The following is a 17,890-nucleotide window of genomic DNA, read 5'->3' as shown; positions in this document are numbered from 1 at the left end:
GTTTTTTACCTGTTAACCACTCCCTAATCCATGTGCATGCATTTCCTTGAATCCCTACTGCGTTCAGTTTGAGAATAAATCAACCAGGTTAGTTAGACACAATCTCCCTTTCCTAAAAACATGCTGACTGTCTCCCAGGATATTGTTACCATATAGGTAATTTTCCATTTTGGATCTTATTATAGTTTCCAAGGTTTACATATAATAGAAGTCAGACTTATTGGTCTGTAGTTACCTGGTTCAGTTTTGTCTCCCTTTTTGTGGATTGGTATTACGTTTGTAAATAACTTCTTTCATTTCTTTGAGTACTATTGGGAGGATCTCATCTGGCCCAGGGGATTTGTTTATTTTAAGAGATCCTAGTCCCTTTAACACTTCTGCCTCTGTTATGCTAAAGTTATTTAAAACTGGATAGGAACAGGTTGACATATGGGGCATGTTGTCCGTATCCTCCTTTGTAAAAACTTGTTAAAAGTAATCATTTCATATATTTGCTATTTTTTTTTCTTCGTCTATGATTTTGCCATTTGTGTCTCTTAGACATTTAACCTCCTCTTTAAATGTTCTCTTACTGTTATAATACTGAAAAAACATTTTGGAATTGGTTTGAGCCCCCTTAGCAATGTTCATTCATATCTATCTCTCTTGGCCTTTCTAACTTCCTTTTTGACTTGTGTTTGCAGTTCCAAATAGGAGGAGTGGCAAACACTGTTGCAGCAGCAAAGGTCATTCAAAATGATCTAGACAGCATTCAGAACTGGGTAGACACATGGCAAATGGCATTTAATAGAGAAAAGTGTAAGGTACTGCACACAGGCAATACATTTCTCCCCCCTTCCTTTCTATATTGGTTAATTGTATGTTCTAGTTTTTTTTTTTTGTTGTTGTTTTTTTAACATCATTGAGTCCCTTGTCCCTGTGCAACCATAATGTAGAAACATATAGAGAATGTATGGGAATGGTCAATAAACATCACTGCTGTTTCTCTTAAAGCGTGTTTATTTATTTCTAATACTGGACCCTGTCTTAATACTGTATTACATTCTGAATATGAATATAGCTGAATTATTAATTGTCGATAATACTTAGACTACCAGATACATATTTAGCATTAAAAAAAGCAGTGAGGTATACTGTAATGATGCTCCAGTCAGTCTGTCCGGACTGCACCTGAACCATCTTAAAAACACGAAGCTTCTGATAAGCTAATTTGTAAAAGTTAGTAAAGAATTGCGCTAATATAACGAAGCTAAATTTGAACTCCTAGCTGGAGCAACGAGAGAGGGCGAGAGGGCGGGGCAGAGAAGGAGGGGGAGACGCTGCTAGGCAACCGGCTCGTGAACATTCCACTCAGCTGAGCAGAGACCGTTAGGATTTAAAAATGCGAAAGTTCCGAGCGGCGTTAGGCGCTTCGTTAAATTAACACACCGTTGCTGGCATTTTAATTTTAAAGAAAACCATATTTTAAATACTCAGTTCCAGACCATTTTCCAACAAATAAAGGATTTACGTATTTATAATAAGTATATTTGTTATGATATTAAGACTAAACAAATGTGCTACAGTTTGGTGTATCATTTATTTATTTATTAAATGTTGTAGTATTTCTTTTTTAAAAAAGTATTGTATTGTTTTCACAAAATAACATCCATACATTATCAGTTCACCTGCTAGAGTAATCAAATCACAAATATTACTCGTCAGTAATTCATACATAGACACGCTGTGGTAACTTCAAGTAGTTAAAATGTAAGGCTGGATTAAAGTTTAACCAAATAAATAAGTAAATACATTAATAACGACATGAAACAAAAATACGTTTTGGTTGCTCATACGTAGGCCTATTTAAATTACAATATGCGACCTTTTTTAGAAATTGATTTATATACTACCTGCCATTTAAATCAAAATTATATTTAAAACTGTTTGAGGGGCAGACTAGCATAGATGATTTCTAAAATCCATTAATATGTTAAACTATAACACCACATTAGCACTCCGAGAAATATAGAAATTGATCATTTGTAAAGAATTAGCTGTGAGATTATTTAGATAAATAATCAGAATTATGGATGCATGGATTTCTGATTAAAATACACCCACATGTATTTGTTTCATGTCGTAATTTATTTATTAATTTCATTTTAACCTCTTGCTGGTGCCACGGCTTGTCTCTGTATCAATTCACTGATGTTTGAGGTTTTGTTTAGTACACGCTAGCAGGTGATCTGATAATCTTATTGATGTTATTTTGTGAAAACAATAACACGTTAATACTGTGCTACAAAAAATGACTCGCCGTGTTGTAACGTGTGCGGGTGATGTCATGGGTTGTCATGGCAGCGCCGATCATCACGGGAGGGGTTATCAGTGGTTGTCGTAGAAACGCTGGAGTTCTGCTGGCTTCCGAGGTATCCAACCCGAATATCTAAATCAATACAGTGACAACAAAGGAATGTGACATATAAACCTAATGACTACATTAATGAAGCAGTAACACACGACAGGGTGTGTGTGTTATCATGAGGTAATATCACCACGCCTTGGGTGCGTTGGGAGGCACTAGACGAAGTGGAGTTCTTCAACGGCCCAGGAAGTGGTGATATATCTCATGATAACACACAGACCCTGGAGTGTATCATTGCTATTATTAAATGGGTCTAGGAGTGTGTTGTTGTTGTTGGTAAATAAAGAAGACTTTAAACCTTATTTTAATAATTGTTATTTGTGTCACCTTCCACTGAGAGAAGTAGTTCCACAGTATCTAAAAATGGTTAGATTAACAATTAAACATTTGATTTTAAACAGTTTAGTATAATATTTTCTTTTTCGGGGCTTCGCTAATAGTATCTTGTTTAGTCTTTGTAGATATTGAAGTGGATCATTGTTTCAACGTGTATGTCTGGATTTTGTCCAGTAGATGGAGCTGCTGTGGTGATGTTTTGCAGAATGCAGTTCACGTACCGTGTTACAAACGGGACGGCGCTGCACAGAGCGGTACAAACGGTGCAATTAAAATCTCCGGTAGCACTACAGACGGGCCGCCGATAGTCATCTCTGATTAACCCAACATGAATATAAATACAAACCCAGTCTGTTTCAAAGAGCACTCAGAGTGACGGCGCCAGAGAGTCTGCGAGCAGGTTTAATACGAATGTGGCTGCTCGAGTCTTGCATCAAACTTAGCGTCCTCTATATAGTATAAACACATTAGACAAGGGGTTGCCAGCGGGTGTAGTGAATTCAGTTCTTTTTACGCAGCTCTCTGTATATTTTTTATATATAATGCTCCTGTTTTACCGAACAGCTCAAAGAGCGGAACTTCTCCCCCGCATCGGGTGTACCGGTTTCTTATGGAACGTGTTTCGTAAAATGAGTTTATCCAGTAACAGACTATATAAACCAGTGTCAAAACAAACAAGAGAACATGTTGCCAAGTAGTGGTTTGTTTAACCAATTCCTCATAAAATAAGACTCAGTTTTACACACAGTATTAAAAACTAAACTAATACTTTACTTGGAGCACTCACTAGGGACCACTTCCAGTAAAAGACATATAAACCACAGTGAACAAAATGAAAACTTGCATTCATACCAGAAACAAACTGCCCATACAAATCTAAACACTTTGATGCTATAACATGATACATTATATTATATATATATATAGATAGAGAGATAATTTCACCCTAAAAACTTTGCATACTGAAGGTAACATATCAAAAGCAAGAAGATTATAAAAATAGGGTTACAGCTCCATGGAGGAGGAAAGTCTGCCCCCGGGTTCACAATGAATTAATGAAGGGTCCTTGAGTAACACACCATATTGAGAATGGCCTGATCAGGAAACAAGCAAAGCATTCAATGCAGTAAGAGGAGAGAATCCCATTAACATGGCCAGTCTGACACACACCAATATATTATATATGTAGAATTAGTCTAGCACCCACCAAAAGAGAAAAGAAAATAAACCAAAAACAGCCTTTACAAGCAAGATTTTTATTTATCAATACACACACTTTTGGGCGTTTTTCAAAAATATACAACTCCAGCTACAAAGACAACCACTGAACACACACCCATTGCAGCTCCCAGAAGGGACCACACATTGACTTGGCCTGCAAAAGAAGAAAGAAATAGTTAGTGGAATATAAAGAGATAGTTACATATTTTACTTGAACTGCAGTTGAGTTCACATCATGCATATTACCGCTTCTAGGCATTAAGTGAAGGGATCCATCTCTCTTCAGCTCAATTGGGCCAGAAGACACAAATGCCTTTACTGCACCACCATCCATCCCTTCAGCACTGCGACCTACAGGAGGAATAAGGAGGAGTCCAGCAAAACAAATGGACAAAAATGCATGCAAAATGTCCCCCCTCCCCCCAACAGACAGAGCTCTTACCAAGCCTCTGTTTTCCTGGAATGCACCGTCTGCTACAGAGGCTGTCTGATGGCCGGTTTGAATCACATATCACAACACTGCAGTGGAAGTAAATCTGAAAAGATAGTACACCTTGTCAAGCAAAACTAGCATCAATAGATCAGGCAGGACCATCATCCAATGAGGATTACTGAATTGAAAAACAAATATATTGCATCATAGTAAGTGTTTCTTGCAAATATGCAGTTATATGTTTTCATTCCAACTCACTAAAGATTTGAGCACAGTGACCATTTGCTGCTTGCAAAGCAATCCAAACCATGCATTGTGGTACAAGATCCCCATACCAACACTCCACTTTACCTGTCCTTTCAGTGCATCCCGGCCGCTTGTGAAGGAAAACATTTTCACTTCAAACCTCTTCAGATGGGATGGGAACAGCACTCTTGCATTGCTGGAGACTGGGTGAAAGATGGTCAAGTACTCATCTGCAGAGTTCTCACAGCTAGAAAGAGAAAGTAGGTCAGGAACACATCAGCCACAACTACAATTCCTAGGTTTTGTAGCAGCAATATCATTTTCCAGCATCTTACCTGTCCACAACAACATCCCACTTGGGAGAGCTATTCCTGTCAGCAGAATAGGTTGCCCAGCAGTTCTCCAAAAACAATTCAGCCTGTGGATCCCTGCTGTACAGGAGCTCTACCTCAAAATACAAGGGTCTTCGCAAGTACTTCACAACAGGGTAATCCTGAGCTCCATAGAAGTCATTGTAGGTTGAATCTGCAGAGATGCAAGGGAGAATTTTATAGGTGGAAACACACCACTAGAGCATCTATATTATTTCAATTGCCAAGTCCTACCCAATGCAAGCCGCATGATGACTGCAAGGTCCCCCAAGCCAGGCTGGACTACAGGTGCAGGATTATTCTGGTACAAGAACTGCACTACCTTGGTGTCATTGACCAGATAGTGACAGGCAACTCTCAACCTGGAAAGAGGAGATGGGGTTAGGAGAGTTTCAGCCTCAACCACAAGGATACTCAATTTGATTGCAATCCTTACCGGTAAGATGTGAACAGCACTTCATTCTCATAAGTCAGGAGGTTGTTGTCAAACTGGAAGAGAAATCAAAGGCTCAGGTTGCAATGAACTTGTAGATTTAGTATGGAGCTGCATACCAAGTTGCAGACTAGCTAATATGGTACTCTGGATCATCCCCAAACTAACCAATTTCACAATTAAAAAAAAACAAAACACACACAACAACAACACACCACATTGGTAATGAATATTGCAATTTCATAATTGAACACTTTTTTGGGACCTCATGATTGTTACAGTTAGTATGATTCCACAAGTTGTCTACAGAAACTGCTAGACTAATATAATATTGTTTTAGTAACCTCTAGGAGGGCAAACAGTTATTTTGGATTTGTTGCAAATACACAGCTGGTGACTCTTGAGCTGCAATTGGTATCAACTCATGTATTAGTTTAATCCCGGCCTCACCACGGGATAATCCCCAGTAAGTACACTCCTTCCAGTTCACAACAATTGACCCAAAAGGTCTCTAGGCAGCACATGCAATGCCATAACCAATAGTCATGTGTCACAAAACCTTTGTCAACTGGACAAGCAGTTCAATACAAAGGTGGCATCCTTCAGATGTCCACAATTCATGCAAGTAGTTCAGCGGATAGAAACACAGGTCACCATGGCTCCCCAGACTGATTCAGGGGTGTTGTGGCCACCTTGTCAATATGTTGAACCTCCTCAAAATATGGTCAATACTAACCCTTCTAGTTGTGCCACAGGAGTTGACATTGAAGTAGAAAACAGCATTGATAGCATCAGACTGAAGAGGCTGGCAACTCGGATCCCTTAGAGTTAGTTGACTTGGAGACAAGCTGGGGACAGATTCCACTTTCACAGCAAGAGCTGCCATAGTTCCATTGGTGAAGCAATCTGAAACAGCATTTGGAGCCAGGTTAAGGAAACAGATTGTATCTTCAATATCACTTCATGCAGCTTTCTGCCAATCTCAAAAGCAGCTATTCTAAAGAATGCTTGGTCTGCAGGAGAGTTACCAATCATCTTTGTAGGGAAACTGCAGGACAGAGAGAAGTCAGCCACCACAACCATGGTCCCAATATCCTTCAAGGTCAAGTCAAGTCTGCTTCTGATGCCTGAAGAACTGATCACCTACAGATACAATACACCAGGTCAGTAATGTGTTGAACCCAAAACAGCTAAACTCATTTTAAAGTTCCATCACTTACTTCATATGTGGCATCAACTGAATTGTATGGCACAATCATCCAGAAATTGGTAGAGTTGGCATTATACTTGTACAGGGCAAGCAGACTTCCACCAAGTTCTCTTGAGCCCACAAAAGGAATCCAGTTGCGACCCATGTTGCCATATGTTACCATGGTATAGAACGCAGCACCATCACAGTAGCCAGTTACTGTAGGTGGAACTGCAAGAGGAAGAGCAGTTGTCAGGGCAATGGACTGGATTGGTTAGAAAAAGGTAGTTGTAGACCACAAATAGTCAGGCACTTACTGATGTCTTTGAGAATGGCTTCGACTACAGCAGGATGAGTAAAGGGTGTATTCTCTGGCACTATATTCAGCAAGTAGGTCAGGGGCAGAATGTAGGTTCTGGTGTCTGGGTTTAATCCTACAAACCTTTGCTCTTCTTTCAGGTAACTCCTCCAAAGTCAGACAGCAAGCAAACACGTCCACAGGAAGCAAGTGTTTTCAAAGGGCAATTGAATAGTTGAACAGGTGGGATGTTACCTTTTGCTTCACATTGGGGTCCTCAAATGGCACCTGGAGAGTGTAGGTCTTGGATCCATTGGGAAAGACATGCTCCTGGACATTATAACCTTTTAGGTTGGCTTCTGGCACAGTTAACGTCTCTGGTCCAACTATAATTCTGACCAGCTCCACATCAGGCAGGAATGTCCCCAGGGTATCACCTTGAACACTCTGGCTTTAGGAACAGTGTCTGAAATTAAAGCATGCAGTTAAAATGAAGGATATGAAGTGGAGCACTGCAACAAATCCCTTTGATTTACTGCATGTGGACAAGTCATACATACTGTTTGTGACAACTGGTGGCCGAGGCATGAAAGGAGTGGTTATTGGATGAAGTACTGTGTACTTGGTCTTCTCAGGCCCATCTTGCCAGGTATGCTCTAGCATTGGTTCAATAGAGTAAGAGATCACATAGGTGTTGTCCAATACATGGCTCTGAAAGCACAGAAGCATCTTAGGAAGCAAGCTTTAAAATGAGAAGGATTTAGATGTTGAACTTCTACATACCTTGTAATATCCACCATCAGCTCCCACAGGAATTTTCACAGTGATTAGCTGGGGACCGACATCCAGTTTATAATCTCTATTATGAATTGTTGCAGGGTCAAGCTTGCGGCCATCAACTCCCATTTGAACATCAAGGGTAGTAATTTGTGGTGTCGGAACAAGAGGAGGTAGAACACAGGGAACATTCCATGTAATCATCTGTTCTGTGAAGGTGGTTCCATCTGACAGAAAGGAACGCCATAGACTTGGTATAGAAAATTTATACATAAACCTAGAACAGTTCTTGAGCACTGTTGCCCTCCATAAGCTTACTCACCAGTAGGACATGTAACTGCAGTGTCCACCATCATGACCATCCATCTTTGCTTATAAAAGGTGGTTGATCTTAGCACAGCCATTGGTACAGTTTGGATCTGTTGGAGGGGGAGGGGGAACTTTTACTAAAATAAAAGCAAGACTAAATCTACCTTCATAGTCTGGATATACTGTACTAGACAACAATGAAGCCTAGACTACTTACCCCCTGAGGCTGGCTTTCTGTGGAGTTATATGCAGCTCTAACCAGAATTCGAGTTGGTGTAGTGTTTATGCCATAGCCATTTGTCATGGCCTGAGCAACAGTCATGGTTGTCTTTCTATTTGCTGGGAGATGGAACACAATTTTCCAGATGCTGTTGTCAGCAGCAGTTGCCTAACAGAAGAAAATCTCATTAGATTAGGGAGTTTGAACACAAAGCATCCTCAGTCTAAAGGATTTGTCATAACAGATGTCATGTTTAATAAACAGGAACTAAAACTGAAAGTTGAAAGTTAATGACACATAACTGAAACCGTTCTAGGTTCAGCAGGCATCCAAGGGAACAGAGAAAATCCTCCAATACAACTGCGTACGAAAGCCTATGTGAAAGCATGTTGCATGTTCCGATACAGGCAGAGTTTACAGCCATTCATTTGTACTGGACCTGAATACATCAGTGTACCAAACTTTAGGACAAACACCTAAATTACTCCTACGCAGCAGTCTTCAAAAAGGTAAATCAGGACACATTTATCATGAAGGATTTATAGCCCTGCACATATGAAGCCACTACCTCAGTGGTTGAAATACAAGGCTTACACTGACAAGAAAGGGTTAACTTCTCCACAATCAATTTCTACGAAAGCAAATCACAGATTACATGCATGCAAAGCCAATGCCTTAGACGTCACACAATTCGTATATGGCCGCCCTCTTGGGAGACAGGTTAAAGTTAAGGGGCCGTTAGATTTTGTTTCCTCTAGATGAGACAGTAGAGTAGACCTCAATAGGCAAGACCAAGGGGACATGAATGAAGCAAATGCAAAGTCACATGATTCTACCTCTGGGTACGCAAGGGACCAATCAGGATCATCTTGAACAAAGTTTGGCTCAATAAGTGGCACACCTCTTCTCACAGAAACCTAAAGAGAATTCACATTCGTCATTAGTGAAGCACTTCTGCAGTGACAATTAAATACCCACACAACCCAACAAGTTATACTGAACAGCATTATCACATCCTGACAGCCCTTACCTCCATGTAGTTTCTTTCACACAGAATCTCCCTCTCTGCCCATGGAGAATAGCGGCATGTCATGCTCTGAACATAGGAGGAAGCTGAAGTCATAGCACTGTTTGAGAAGACACTGATTTGTACTGTCAGCTTGTAGGTCTCATCATTCTGGAAACAAAGGCTAAAGTTAGTCCCAGCATGTCCCCATTAGAAACAAGTTCACAAGAAATAAAATGATGACTCACTGTGTTCCGAGCAAAGCAGCTCACCACAGAAGCAAGGAACTTGGCATTTCCCAAGAAGTCAACAGTTAAGCTATATCCACACTGTGCAGCCAGTCTTGGAGAGAGGGACACAAGCACCCCCTTATTGTCTATGGAAAGAAATTCAGTCGGCCTTTTAAGAAACTGTACACGTGATCAAGCAAGGTAGAGATATCAAAGTGAACAACCCCACCGCCCCGTCCCATCTACTTATTGAAGTTGTCATAACTATTTATATTAGTAGAATTATGCACTCGTTCGGAACAGAAAGTAGAGTAAATGATTTCTATTTCTGCGCACTTGCAGTCAACAAATCTGACTAAGGTTGTAGCAGCACAGGTCTATTTAGTGTGATCAGCAACATGCTTTTAAAGTTAACAAGAGACTTTCATACCCTGCATCTTACAAAAACAAAGCCTGGTTGCTGCCATACAGCACAGGAGTACTCTGTACTTAATTCAGGTTATTACATTACGAGTCAACAGGCTTTGTACATCAAAAGCTTTCCATTCAAGAAAAATGATCACTCACCAATAACACTGATGCGAAAATACTTTCCAACAAAAGACTTCTCCAACATCATCATCATAACACTCCCTTGACATTCTGTCCTCACCGAGCCTGCAGAAGACAACGATACTTAAACACACAACCGGCAAATAAACAGGAAACTGAAAGGACAGCTCTGCTGAAGCGACCGTTATCGTACCTAGAGGGGGGTTCTGCGTCCAAACTTCAGTGACTAACACTGCTAACAGCAATGTTATTCTGCATTGGAAACAAAAGACGCTAGTGAGAAACACACAATAAAATGAACGTTTCTAAAGTAGAGAAAAGATCAACAATTACCCAAATCTAAGACAACACGACATCATTAAATCCAAGGCAGCCCCAACCGTGAACTTCTTTCTCCTTTATAAAGAAATAACAATAAAAACAAAACCGTCAGTAGCTGAGTTTGGTGTTCCTTAGTGCGCAATGGGTTTATAAAGAGGTTCAGGTGCTAATGGGAGCTGATTAGCTGCAATTGATGCGCGCACCTCTTTCATATTAGTCCTCTGATTGTCAGTCAGTACTTTAATTAAAATAAATAATAATAATAATAATAATAATAATAATAATAATAATAATAATAATAATAATAATAATAATAATAATAATAACCCATTTAGAAGATTGTACTTTGAATTTAAGTTTGGCAGAAGTACGTGCGGATCAAACTGGACTGTCACCGACAAGGATCATCAGCGATCATCTGAACTAACTGGTTGAATAGACAGCACATGTCTGAGGGGGGTGAGTTCTGTACAGCTGTACATTTGATTAAAGTTTGTCGCGGAGTTTTAAACGTTTCCATGGCAACTGCTGTAGGATGAAGTTGCCCGGAGCCGCGGACACCAGATCAGATTGGATCGCATTGCCTGAAAATTCGATGTTTGATTGACGTGGTCAGTTGGCCAATAGAAAATGAGTTGGAAACGTCATCAGCCAACGCATTGGCAAACGAGAGCGCGCTTTTGAGAGCAAGTCGAGTTGCGAATGAGAGGACAGGTAAGTTAGCAGTAGTATCGATAAAAAAATTAAAAAACAACGACTTGACCTAACAATGCTTGTACATATCTTGCTACGCTAGCCGCCCAGATAAGTTGAAGTAGTAACGTTAGCTAACTTATGTTAGAAGCTAGCTAGTGTTATCTAGCCAGCTAGCAAGCACCACCGGTACCTAGCTAATGTAGTCAACTGGGTAACGTTAGCTAACGTTAGATTGAATAATATCCCAGATAACGAGCATGATTAGTAGCATCAGTGTTGCTGTTCCTTTTTATCCAGGCGAGTTTGTTCGTTAAAGTTAGATAACGTCACCCCGTTTATTACATTTACATTTTAGTCATTTAACAAGCGATCTTATCCAGAGCGACTTACAGTGCAAAACATTACATTTATATTATAGAAATAGAGAGAGAGAGAGAGAGAGAGAGAGAGAGAGAGAGAGAGAGAGAGAGAGAGAGAGAGAGAGAGAGAGAGAGAGATAGATAGATAAAGTTGCATACTTTGCATACCGTATCTCTGATTTGTAACGTTTCCATGGTTCGGCCCGGCCACTGCCGTGTGTCTGGTTAAAACGATGAGTTCAGTTTTTTTTTCTGTTTGGTAATTCAGTCATGAGGCAGCTGTAGCAGAGTGGCGCAGCGGAAGCGTGCTGGACCCATAACCCAGAGGTCGATGGATCAAAACCATCCTCTGCTAGCTTGTTTTTCTTCTGTTTGCAAAGTAGATTTTCTAAAATATTAACTGAAGGCAAGACTTTGTGTTATTACATTTCAGTTTAGTGTGTGTATTTCGTAAATGTTAAAGTGTAGAAACGGCAGGTACGCATCTTATCTGCCTCTACCCATAGAGGACGCATACATTTTTTTTTTTTTTAAATCTGAACACAAGGTGTGTTTATGTAATCTGATACGTTACATCTAGACTTAACTGTTAAATTGTGCTTCTCGTAAGACATACGCTGGAGGGCGCACTGCAGTTTTTCAGTGTGGGGAATATTACAAATTAGGAGACTGCTTTAAAATACACATGTAGGGCGGGCGTCTCTGTTACAAAGAATTGTCACACTTTGTATTTATCTCCATAATGCGTTGGGACTAAATACGCAGATACATTAAAACTATTTGGAGAATGCGGGCATCGATCCCGCTACTTCTCGCATGCTAAGCGAGCGCTCTACCATTTGAGCTAATTCCCCTTGAATTGTACCAGCGATTCTCATAGGCTACATCACAGCTTGATACGAGCAATTCAGATTGTCCTGTATATATGCATCAGCACTGCTGTGGCTCGAGCTTGTTTGACGAGGCAGGCAATGCAAAAATGCCAAAACTTGCTTTTGCATTGTAGAACCTATTTAATGTAAATGCACGCTATGCCTTTAAGAACACAAGTGCCAATTGAGAACATACCGGCAGCTTGTTAAGTGGTAATTGTCTCCCTTTTGTACCAAAATATTTAAACCAAATCAACCATTATGCTAAAGAGGAGTTGTTTTAGTGTGAACGGAGTGTGGAGGCAACAGGAGACGCCAGGATTATTGGGTGGTTTTGTCGTGAGTGTTTGAAAACTCGCTTCCGTGTGATTGCATTGAGACGTTCTCTCTGTTTTTGCCGGTTGTGTTATTGGTGATCTTGAGATCTACAGTTATAGTATTCTGTAGAGATAAGTACCAAATTCAAATTAATACCAACAACTCTAGCCTCCACGCTCCGTATTAGGGAAGGTGTATTGTGTTTGTGCTTTTGTTTATCTTTTAACTATTGTTATGGTTGTTGTAACCACAATGACGTGTGTGTTTTAAACTACTAATTCGAAGGTGATTGTTTGATTGTGCATTTGATTAACAGATCACGGGTAGTCGTGATAGTCTATAGTTTAAAGTACTAGAGCCTGATAGCAGTTAATTACTTTACTAGAAGTGCACTTGATGTATTTTGCTTTGTGTTCTTTCCCTGTTGGGACACGTTGTATTTGAGATTCGTTTCGTTGTTTCTTTCTTTATTTTTTCACTTGAATGTTTGGATTGTGTTCAGCACCACTTTTGATATTGATTTTTGTTTTGCCGTGTTATCACACTGCTACTAAGGGCCGGCCCTTTTTAATGTTAGCGTTTAGGTGTAATTCGGGGGATGGCGTAGAGAGCTCTCTCCCGCTTTGCGCTGCTTTTTTCTTATCCTAAATCCTTTTCTTTAGCCTGTCTTTCCTTCCCTCCGTGGCGTCCTGCCCGGTAGCGTCCGCGATCTCTTCCGGGTGGAAGCTGATCCCAGTTCAGCCTCCTTTAGTATTTCCAGCCAATCACACAATGCAGCGCTCGCCTCGTCAATTATTAGGGCATGGCCAGCGCTGCTCCACGTATGTTATTGGCTGCCCCTCCTGTCTATCTCTCTCTCTTTTTCTACTTTAACCCAGCACTATTTCCGCTTCCTTGGCTGTGTTTGTTTTTTGTTCGTTTCTTTCACTGCAGGTCGTTTCTCTGCTCAGCGCTCTCAAGATAGTATCTGCTATTTTCCTACCTGCTCAGTCTGCGCCGTTCAAAGCGCAGCGTCATTCTCAGCTTGCTCTGCGTTTTCATCAGAAAGACTGTTCTGACGTCACCGCTGCACTGCAACTCTTTCACACCGGCGCCTCACAGACCATGGTTACCACGGCAACGCCTCATCAAGTGACTACTTGGAGTGGTAAGTTGCCATGGCGACCAGGCAGCTTTAACAGGCAATGCGAGTCTGTGCCTCACTACTGCAATCTTCTGGCTCCTGCTGCTGCGCTTTTGCAACATGAGAGCTTCAACTCACCGAATTGTGACATCTAAATACTGCAGGCTCCTCTTCTAGACCTACGTTAACTTACTTATATCATCACTAACTGTTCTGAAGCAAATGTTTTATACACAGACAAGGATTTCAATCGCAATAACCAAATATATGATACCCTGCTTCACTGAAGCCAGTAGTTTCAATTCCAATCGCAAACTCTAGATGGCAGCATAACACCACTGATTTGCTCTCGCTGCGAATCTCGCACACTCCAAACTTTCTATCAATTCCTGCAGTTCGTTGTCATTCCAAGGGATTCTCAGTACCCTCCTGCCTCAACCTCTTTTGCTTTATATATTAACTTGAATTTTTCAAATCCAAACCCCTCCCTTCTAGGATCTGGTCATGAAGCCATGCTTATCAGCTTTCTGAGATGTTAAGAATCCACAGTCACATTAATTTTCCAGTTTCCCTGCATCAGGTCATTCCTGCAACCTTCTTGTTCCCGGATTTGCACTTCCTCATTTGCCCCCAACTTCATCAAGGCACTTAATACAACTTTCAAAGTCCATTTCATTCAATTTGAGCTTCCAGGCACATACGGAAACGATGTCCTACGATTATCAACATTTACACCGCAATAGACAATACACTCTTAGACTGCTCCTGATCAAATCAATAGGTTTTGCAGCAGCCTCCGAGCAACGCATTCTCATCCTCTCAGATTCTGTAGCGGCCTCAGATCTATGCATTCTTCATCTCTGCCCAAAGGCAGCCCCATCTCCGACATCATCTTAAACGCCTTAACTCTCAAATACCAATTTCCACTGCATTCAGCAGCTCTCTGCTCTCTACAGCAAGCCACTGCACACTACTGACAGCATTCCATCGTTTACTCCCTCAGATCTCTGCCTGTTCAGCAGATCTCGTCTCTACTGTTAATATCTCCTCATTACAGCAAGTCTCGGCTCCCTCTTCAGGTCTGCTCACTATTGCAGCATACAAAAGTGACTTTAGTTTACTGTCTAAATCTGCAACTGCTCTCCTCTAGAGCTTCCAACACTCCAGCTTTCCTCCAATACCTGGATCTAATATATATATATATATATATATATATATATATATATATATATATATATATATATATATATATATACAGGGAGAGCTTGACTTCCTCAGCAATTTAGTCATATGTCCGCTCATCCTCTCAGATACTACAAGCTTTAATACATGGTACGAGACTGGAAATCTGTTTGATTTATGAATTATGAGTCTCACTCCCCCAGCTGTCCGGGTCGGCCTCTTGTCTCAACCACTGCCGCCCGGCTGTTCCTCGCCGGCCTGAGGGGACCCCCGGCCACATCCTATTCTTCTGCTGCTTATGCGCTAAGCCTTCCAGGCCTCAACCTTGCTGTCCCATTTCCTCTCTTCCATTTCAGGTCCAGGACCATTTCAGGTCCCCCTCATGCAGTAGGCCGTGCCTCCACCTGCCGAGCGGGCCCGGACCGTTTTCGTCTCTCCTAAACGGACCCGAGACACTTTTCCTAAGCTCTCCACGCTGCCCAGCTGACAGCTTAGCTGCCTGAGGATGCCGCACTGAGTTGCAAAGGATCTGTCCTTTTGTCCTGTTGGTCCCCTTCCTGTCTCTTGTTCCACTAAATGCCCAGCAGCCAGAGGATGCTGCCTGACCCGTCGGGAGCGAGTGTCAGATTGTTGTATGTTATGTGTTTAAACTTTGCTCTTTCTCTCTCACTTTTACGCCACCCCTCTCAAGCCCTCGTAGGCAACCAGTGAAATGTGAGGTGATGTGAATAGAGTCAAATACATTGCATCATTCTGTGTATTATATATATATATATATATATATATATATATATAATTTCAAGTAACCATAGTTTTATCATCATAATGAAAACACATTACACATGACCACAGTTCTGTAACAAAATGACAATAACAAAGACGTTCCCATACCGGCAGTCGAACCCGGGCCGCCGGGGTGAAAACCAGGAATCCTAACCGCTAGACCATATGGGAAGCTGAGTACTAAAATCATGGACATGCAACAGTAGCTAGTATACAGTACAATGATTGGTAAAACACGAAAACTCATATTTCATTACAAACACGTTACAAATGAAAGCAAACTTCAAGCCATTTATATTTATTCTCAATTAACACAAACTCTTCAATTGCTAAAAAATATAATAAATCTCCCTTTGTGCTTCTCGGAAGGCATACGATGGAGGGCGCACTGCAGTTTTTCAGTCTGGGGAATATTACAAATTAGGAGACTGTGCTTTAAAATACACATGTAGGGCGGGCGTCTCTGTTACAAAGAATTGTCACACTGTATGTATCTCCATAATGCGTTGGGACTAAATACGCAGATACATTAAAACTATTTGGAGAATGCGGGCATCGATCCCGCTACTTCTCGCATGCTAAGCGAGCGCTCTACCATTTGAGCTAATTCCCCTTGAATTGTGTCAGCGATTCTCATAGGCTACATCGCAGCTTGATATGAGCAATTCAGCTTGTCCTATAGTTTTTTATTGGTAATGTAGTCTGCCATTTGCAAATTCAAAAAATAAATTAATTAACTAAATAGCAGATATTTTGACTAGAGGCATGTTTTCAATTTCTTCAAAAAGTAGTCTTAGCTCGTTGATTCAGTCGCTTTAAAATCCACCTCTGTCCCGATGCAGCAGCGCTGTGTGCTGTGGCTCGAGCTTGTTTGACGAGGCAGAAATTAAAATGGTATTGAGTGCTGACAAGAGTTTGGTATCAGCTGTTGATTTCCTTGAAAATCTTTTATAATAAAATGAACACATTTATTCATTTTAAAAATAAGTAAAAGTCAACTGTCAGAAGTGGGATTTGAACCCACGCCTCCATTCGGAAACCAAAACACACAATTCTTTGTAAAGACAAAGTCCTTGCATCTGGCGTCTCAAACCACTCGGCCATCCTGACAAGCTGTATTTAATTAGATATAAATTTAATATAAATAAAGGAATCATTTATTTGGTAGAAATGATTAAAAAATGCATAGAGGAATAAATACATTTAGAAATAAATATTTTTAAATAAATAAATGTAGAAATGAATACATGTTTATATTATAAATGTATAAATAAATTTATAAATAGCAAGCTAGAAACCTACGTCATATTAATTGATTTGGCATCTTATTTGAGAAAATACTGAACGACAGAACAAAAGATTCCAAATATAATCCACTGCACGTCACCAGAAACATCTTTGATGAGACAAAGTCGAATGACGCAAACCCTAAGAATTTTATACCAGATTCATTGTCGCTTAGAAACAACTGCAGCCTCCCTGCCTCAATACAAATAATACCAATACAAAAATCAAATTACATGTATTTAAAAATGAATGATCTCATCCATCTGGAACGATTGGTTCTGCATTTATACAGGATCAACCTTAATCTGAGTTGAGAGGCTCCCAACCTGTGCAGGATTTTAAATGTGAGGTGATGTGAATAGAGTCAAATACATTTGCATCATTCTGTAAATATATATATATATATATATATATATATATATATATATATATATATATATATATTCATATTTCAAGTAACTGTAGCTTTATTTTTTAATTTTTTTTATTTTATAACTGTAGCTTTATTATCATAATGAAAACACATTACACATGACCACAGTTCTGTAACAAAATGACAATAACAAGGACGTTCCCATACCGGGAGTCGAACCCGGGCCGCCTGGGTGAAAACCAGGAATCCTAACCGCTAGACCATATGGGAAGCTGTTCACATTTTTTAAGTATTGCTTTCAAAACATGATCATCAGAGAGGAGAGCAAGGGGAGAATCATTGTGTTTAAAATGCTGGCCTGCTAAAGGGACATTTTAACATTCTTTAATATTCACTGGCAGGGGTGAAAGTTGCAGATGTTGAGATATTAGAGTCAGTGTTTCCCAGCATGCATCACTGTGAGCAGCTCCTTCCTCCAGACACAGACCACACTGTAGTGTTTAGATGACTGGGTGTGAGGAGCCTTGTGTTAACAATGGGAGAACTGG

General features: G+C 40.4%; 2 protein-coding genes, 1 long non-coding RNA gene and 1 other non-coding gene across 4 annotated transcripts; all 4 read right to left on the bottom strand.

Annotated features, from left to right (window-relative positions):
• Window positions 1-4,032: 4,032 nt before the first annotated feature.
• On the bottom strand, window positions 4,033-5,157 carry LOC131703058 (zona pellucida sperm-binding protein 2-like). Its single transcript, XM_059005927.1, has 5 exons — window positions 4,979-5,157; window positions 4,749-4,890; window positions 4,407-4,500; window positions 4,211-4,315; window positions 4,033-4,118 (listed from the first exon to the last, which is right to left on the bottom strand). Exons 2-5 carry the CDS (start codon window positions 4,788-4,790, stop codon window positions 4,033-4,035), a joined length of 327 nt encoding a protein of 108 aa, XP_058861910.1. The 5' UTR covers window positions 4,791-4,890; window positions 4,979-5,157.
• Window positions 5,158-6,236: 1,079 nt separating this feature from the next.
• On the bottom strand, window positions 6,237-9,620 carry LOC131703235 (uncharacterized). The gene is made up of 11 exons (XM_059006325.1): window positions 9,495-9,620; window positions 9,271-9,417; window positions 9,077-9,157; window positions 8,238-8,408; window positions 8,034-8,130; window positions 7,718-7,938; window positions 7,495-7,645; window positions 6,954-7,400; window positions 6,668-6,867; window positions 6,476-6,590; window positions 6,237-6,353 (listed from the first exon to the last, which is right to left on the bottom strand). Exons 2-8 carry the CDS (start codon window positions 9,361-9,363, stop codon window positions 7,321-7,323), a joined length of 894 nt encoding a protein of 297 aa, XP_058862308.1. The 5' UTR covers window positions 9,364-9,417; window positions 9,495-9,620; the 3' UTR covers window positions 6,237-6,353; window positions 6,476-6,590; window positions 6,668-6,867; window positions 6,954-7,320.
• A 429-nt stretch (window positions 9,621-10,049) lies between these two features.
• On the bottom strand, window positions 10,050-10,453 carry LOC131703247 (uncharacterized). Its single transcript, XR_009309739.1, has 3 exons — window positions 10,362-10,453; window positions 10,222-10,280; window positions 10,050-10,133 (listed from the first exon to the last, which is right to left on the bottom strand). It is a non-coding gene; the product is annotated as an uncharacterized LOC131703247 (long non-coding RNA).
• A 7,087-nt stretch (window positions 10,454-17,540) lies between these two features.
• Window positions 17,541-17,612, bottom strand: trnae-uuc (transfer RNA glutamic acid (anticodon UUC)). Its single transcript has one exon. It is a non-coding gene; the product is annotated as a tRNA-Glu (tRNA).
• Between the last annotated feature and the right edge of the window lie 278 nt (window positions 17,613-17,890).

This window comes from Acipenser ruthenus, chromosome 32, assembly GCF_902713425.1.
Source record: "Acipenser ruthenus chromosome 32, fAciRut3.2 maternal haplotype, whole genome shotgun sequence".
Taxonomy (NCBI): Eukaryota; Metazoa; Chordata; class Actinopteri; order Acipenseriformes; family Acipenseridae; genus Acipenser; species Acipenser ruthenus.
Note: the sequence above shows the minus strand (reverse complement) of the source record. Positions and strands in the feature narration are given on the sequence as shown.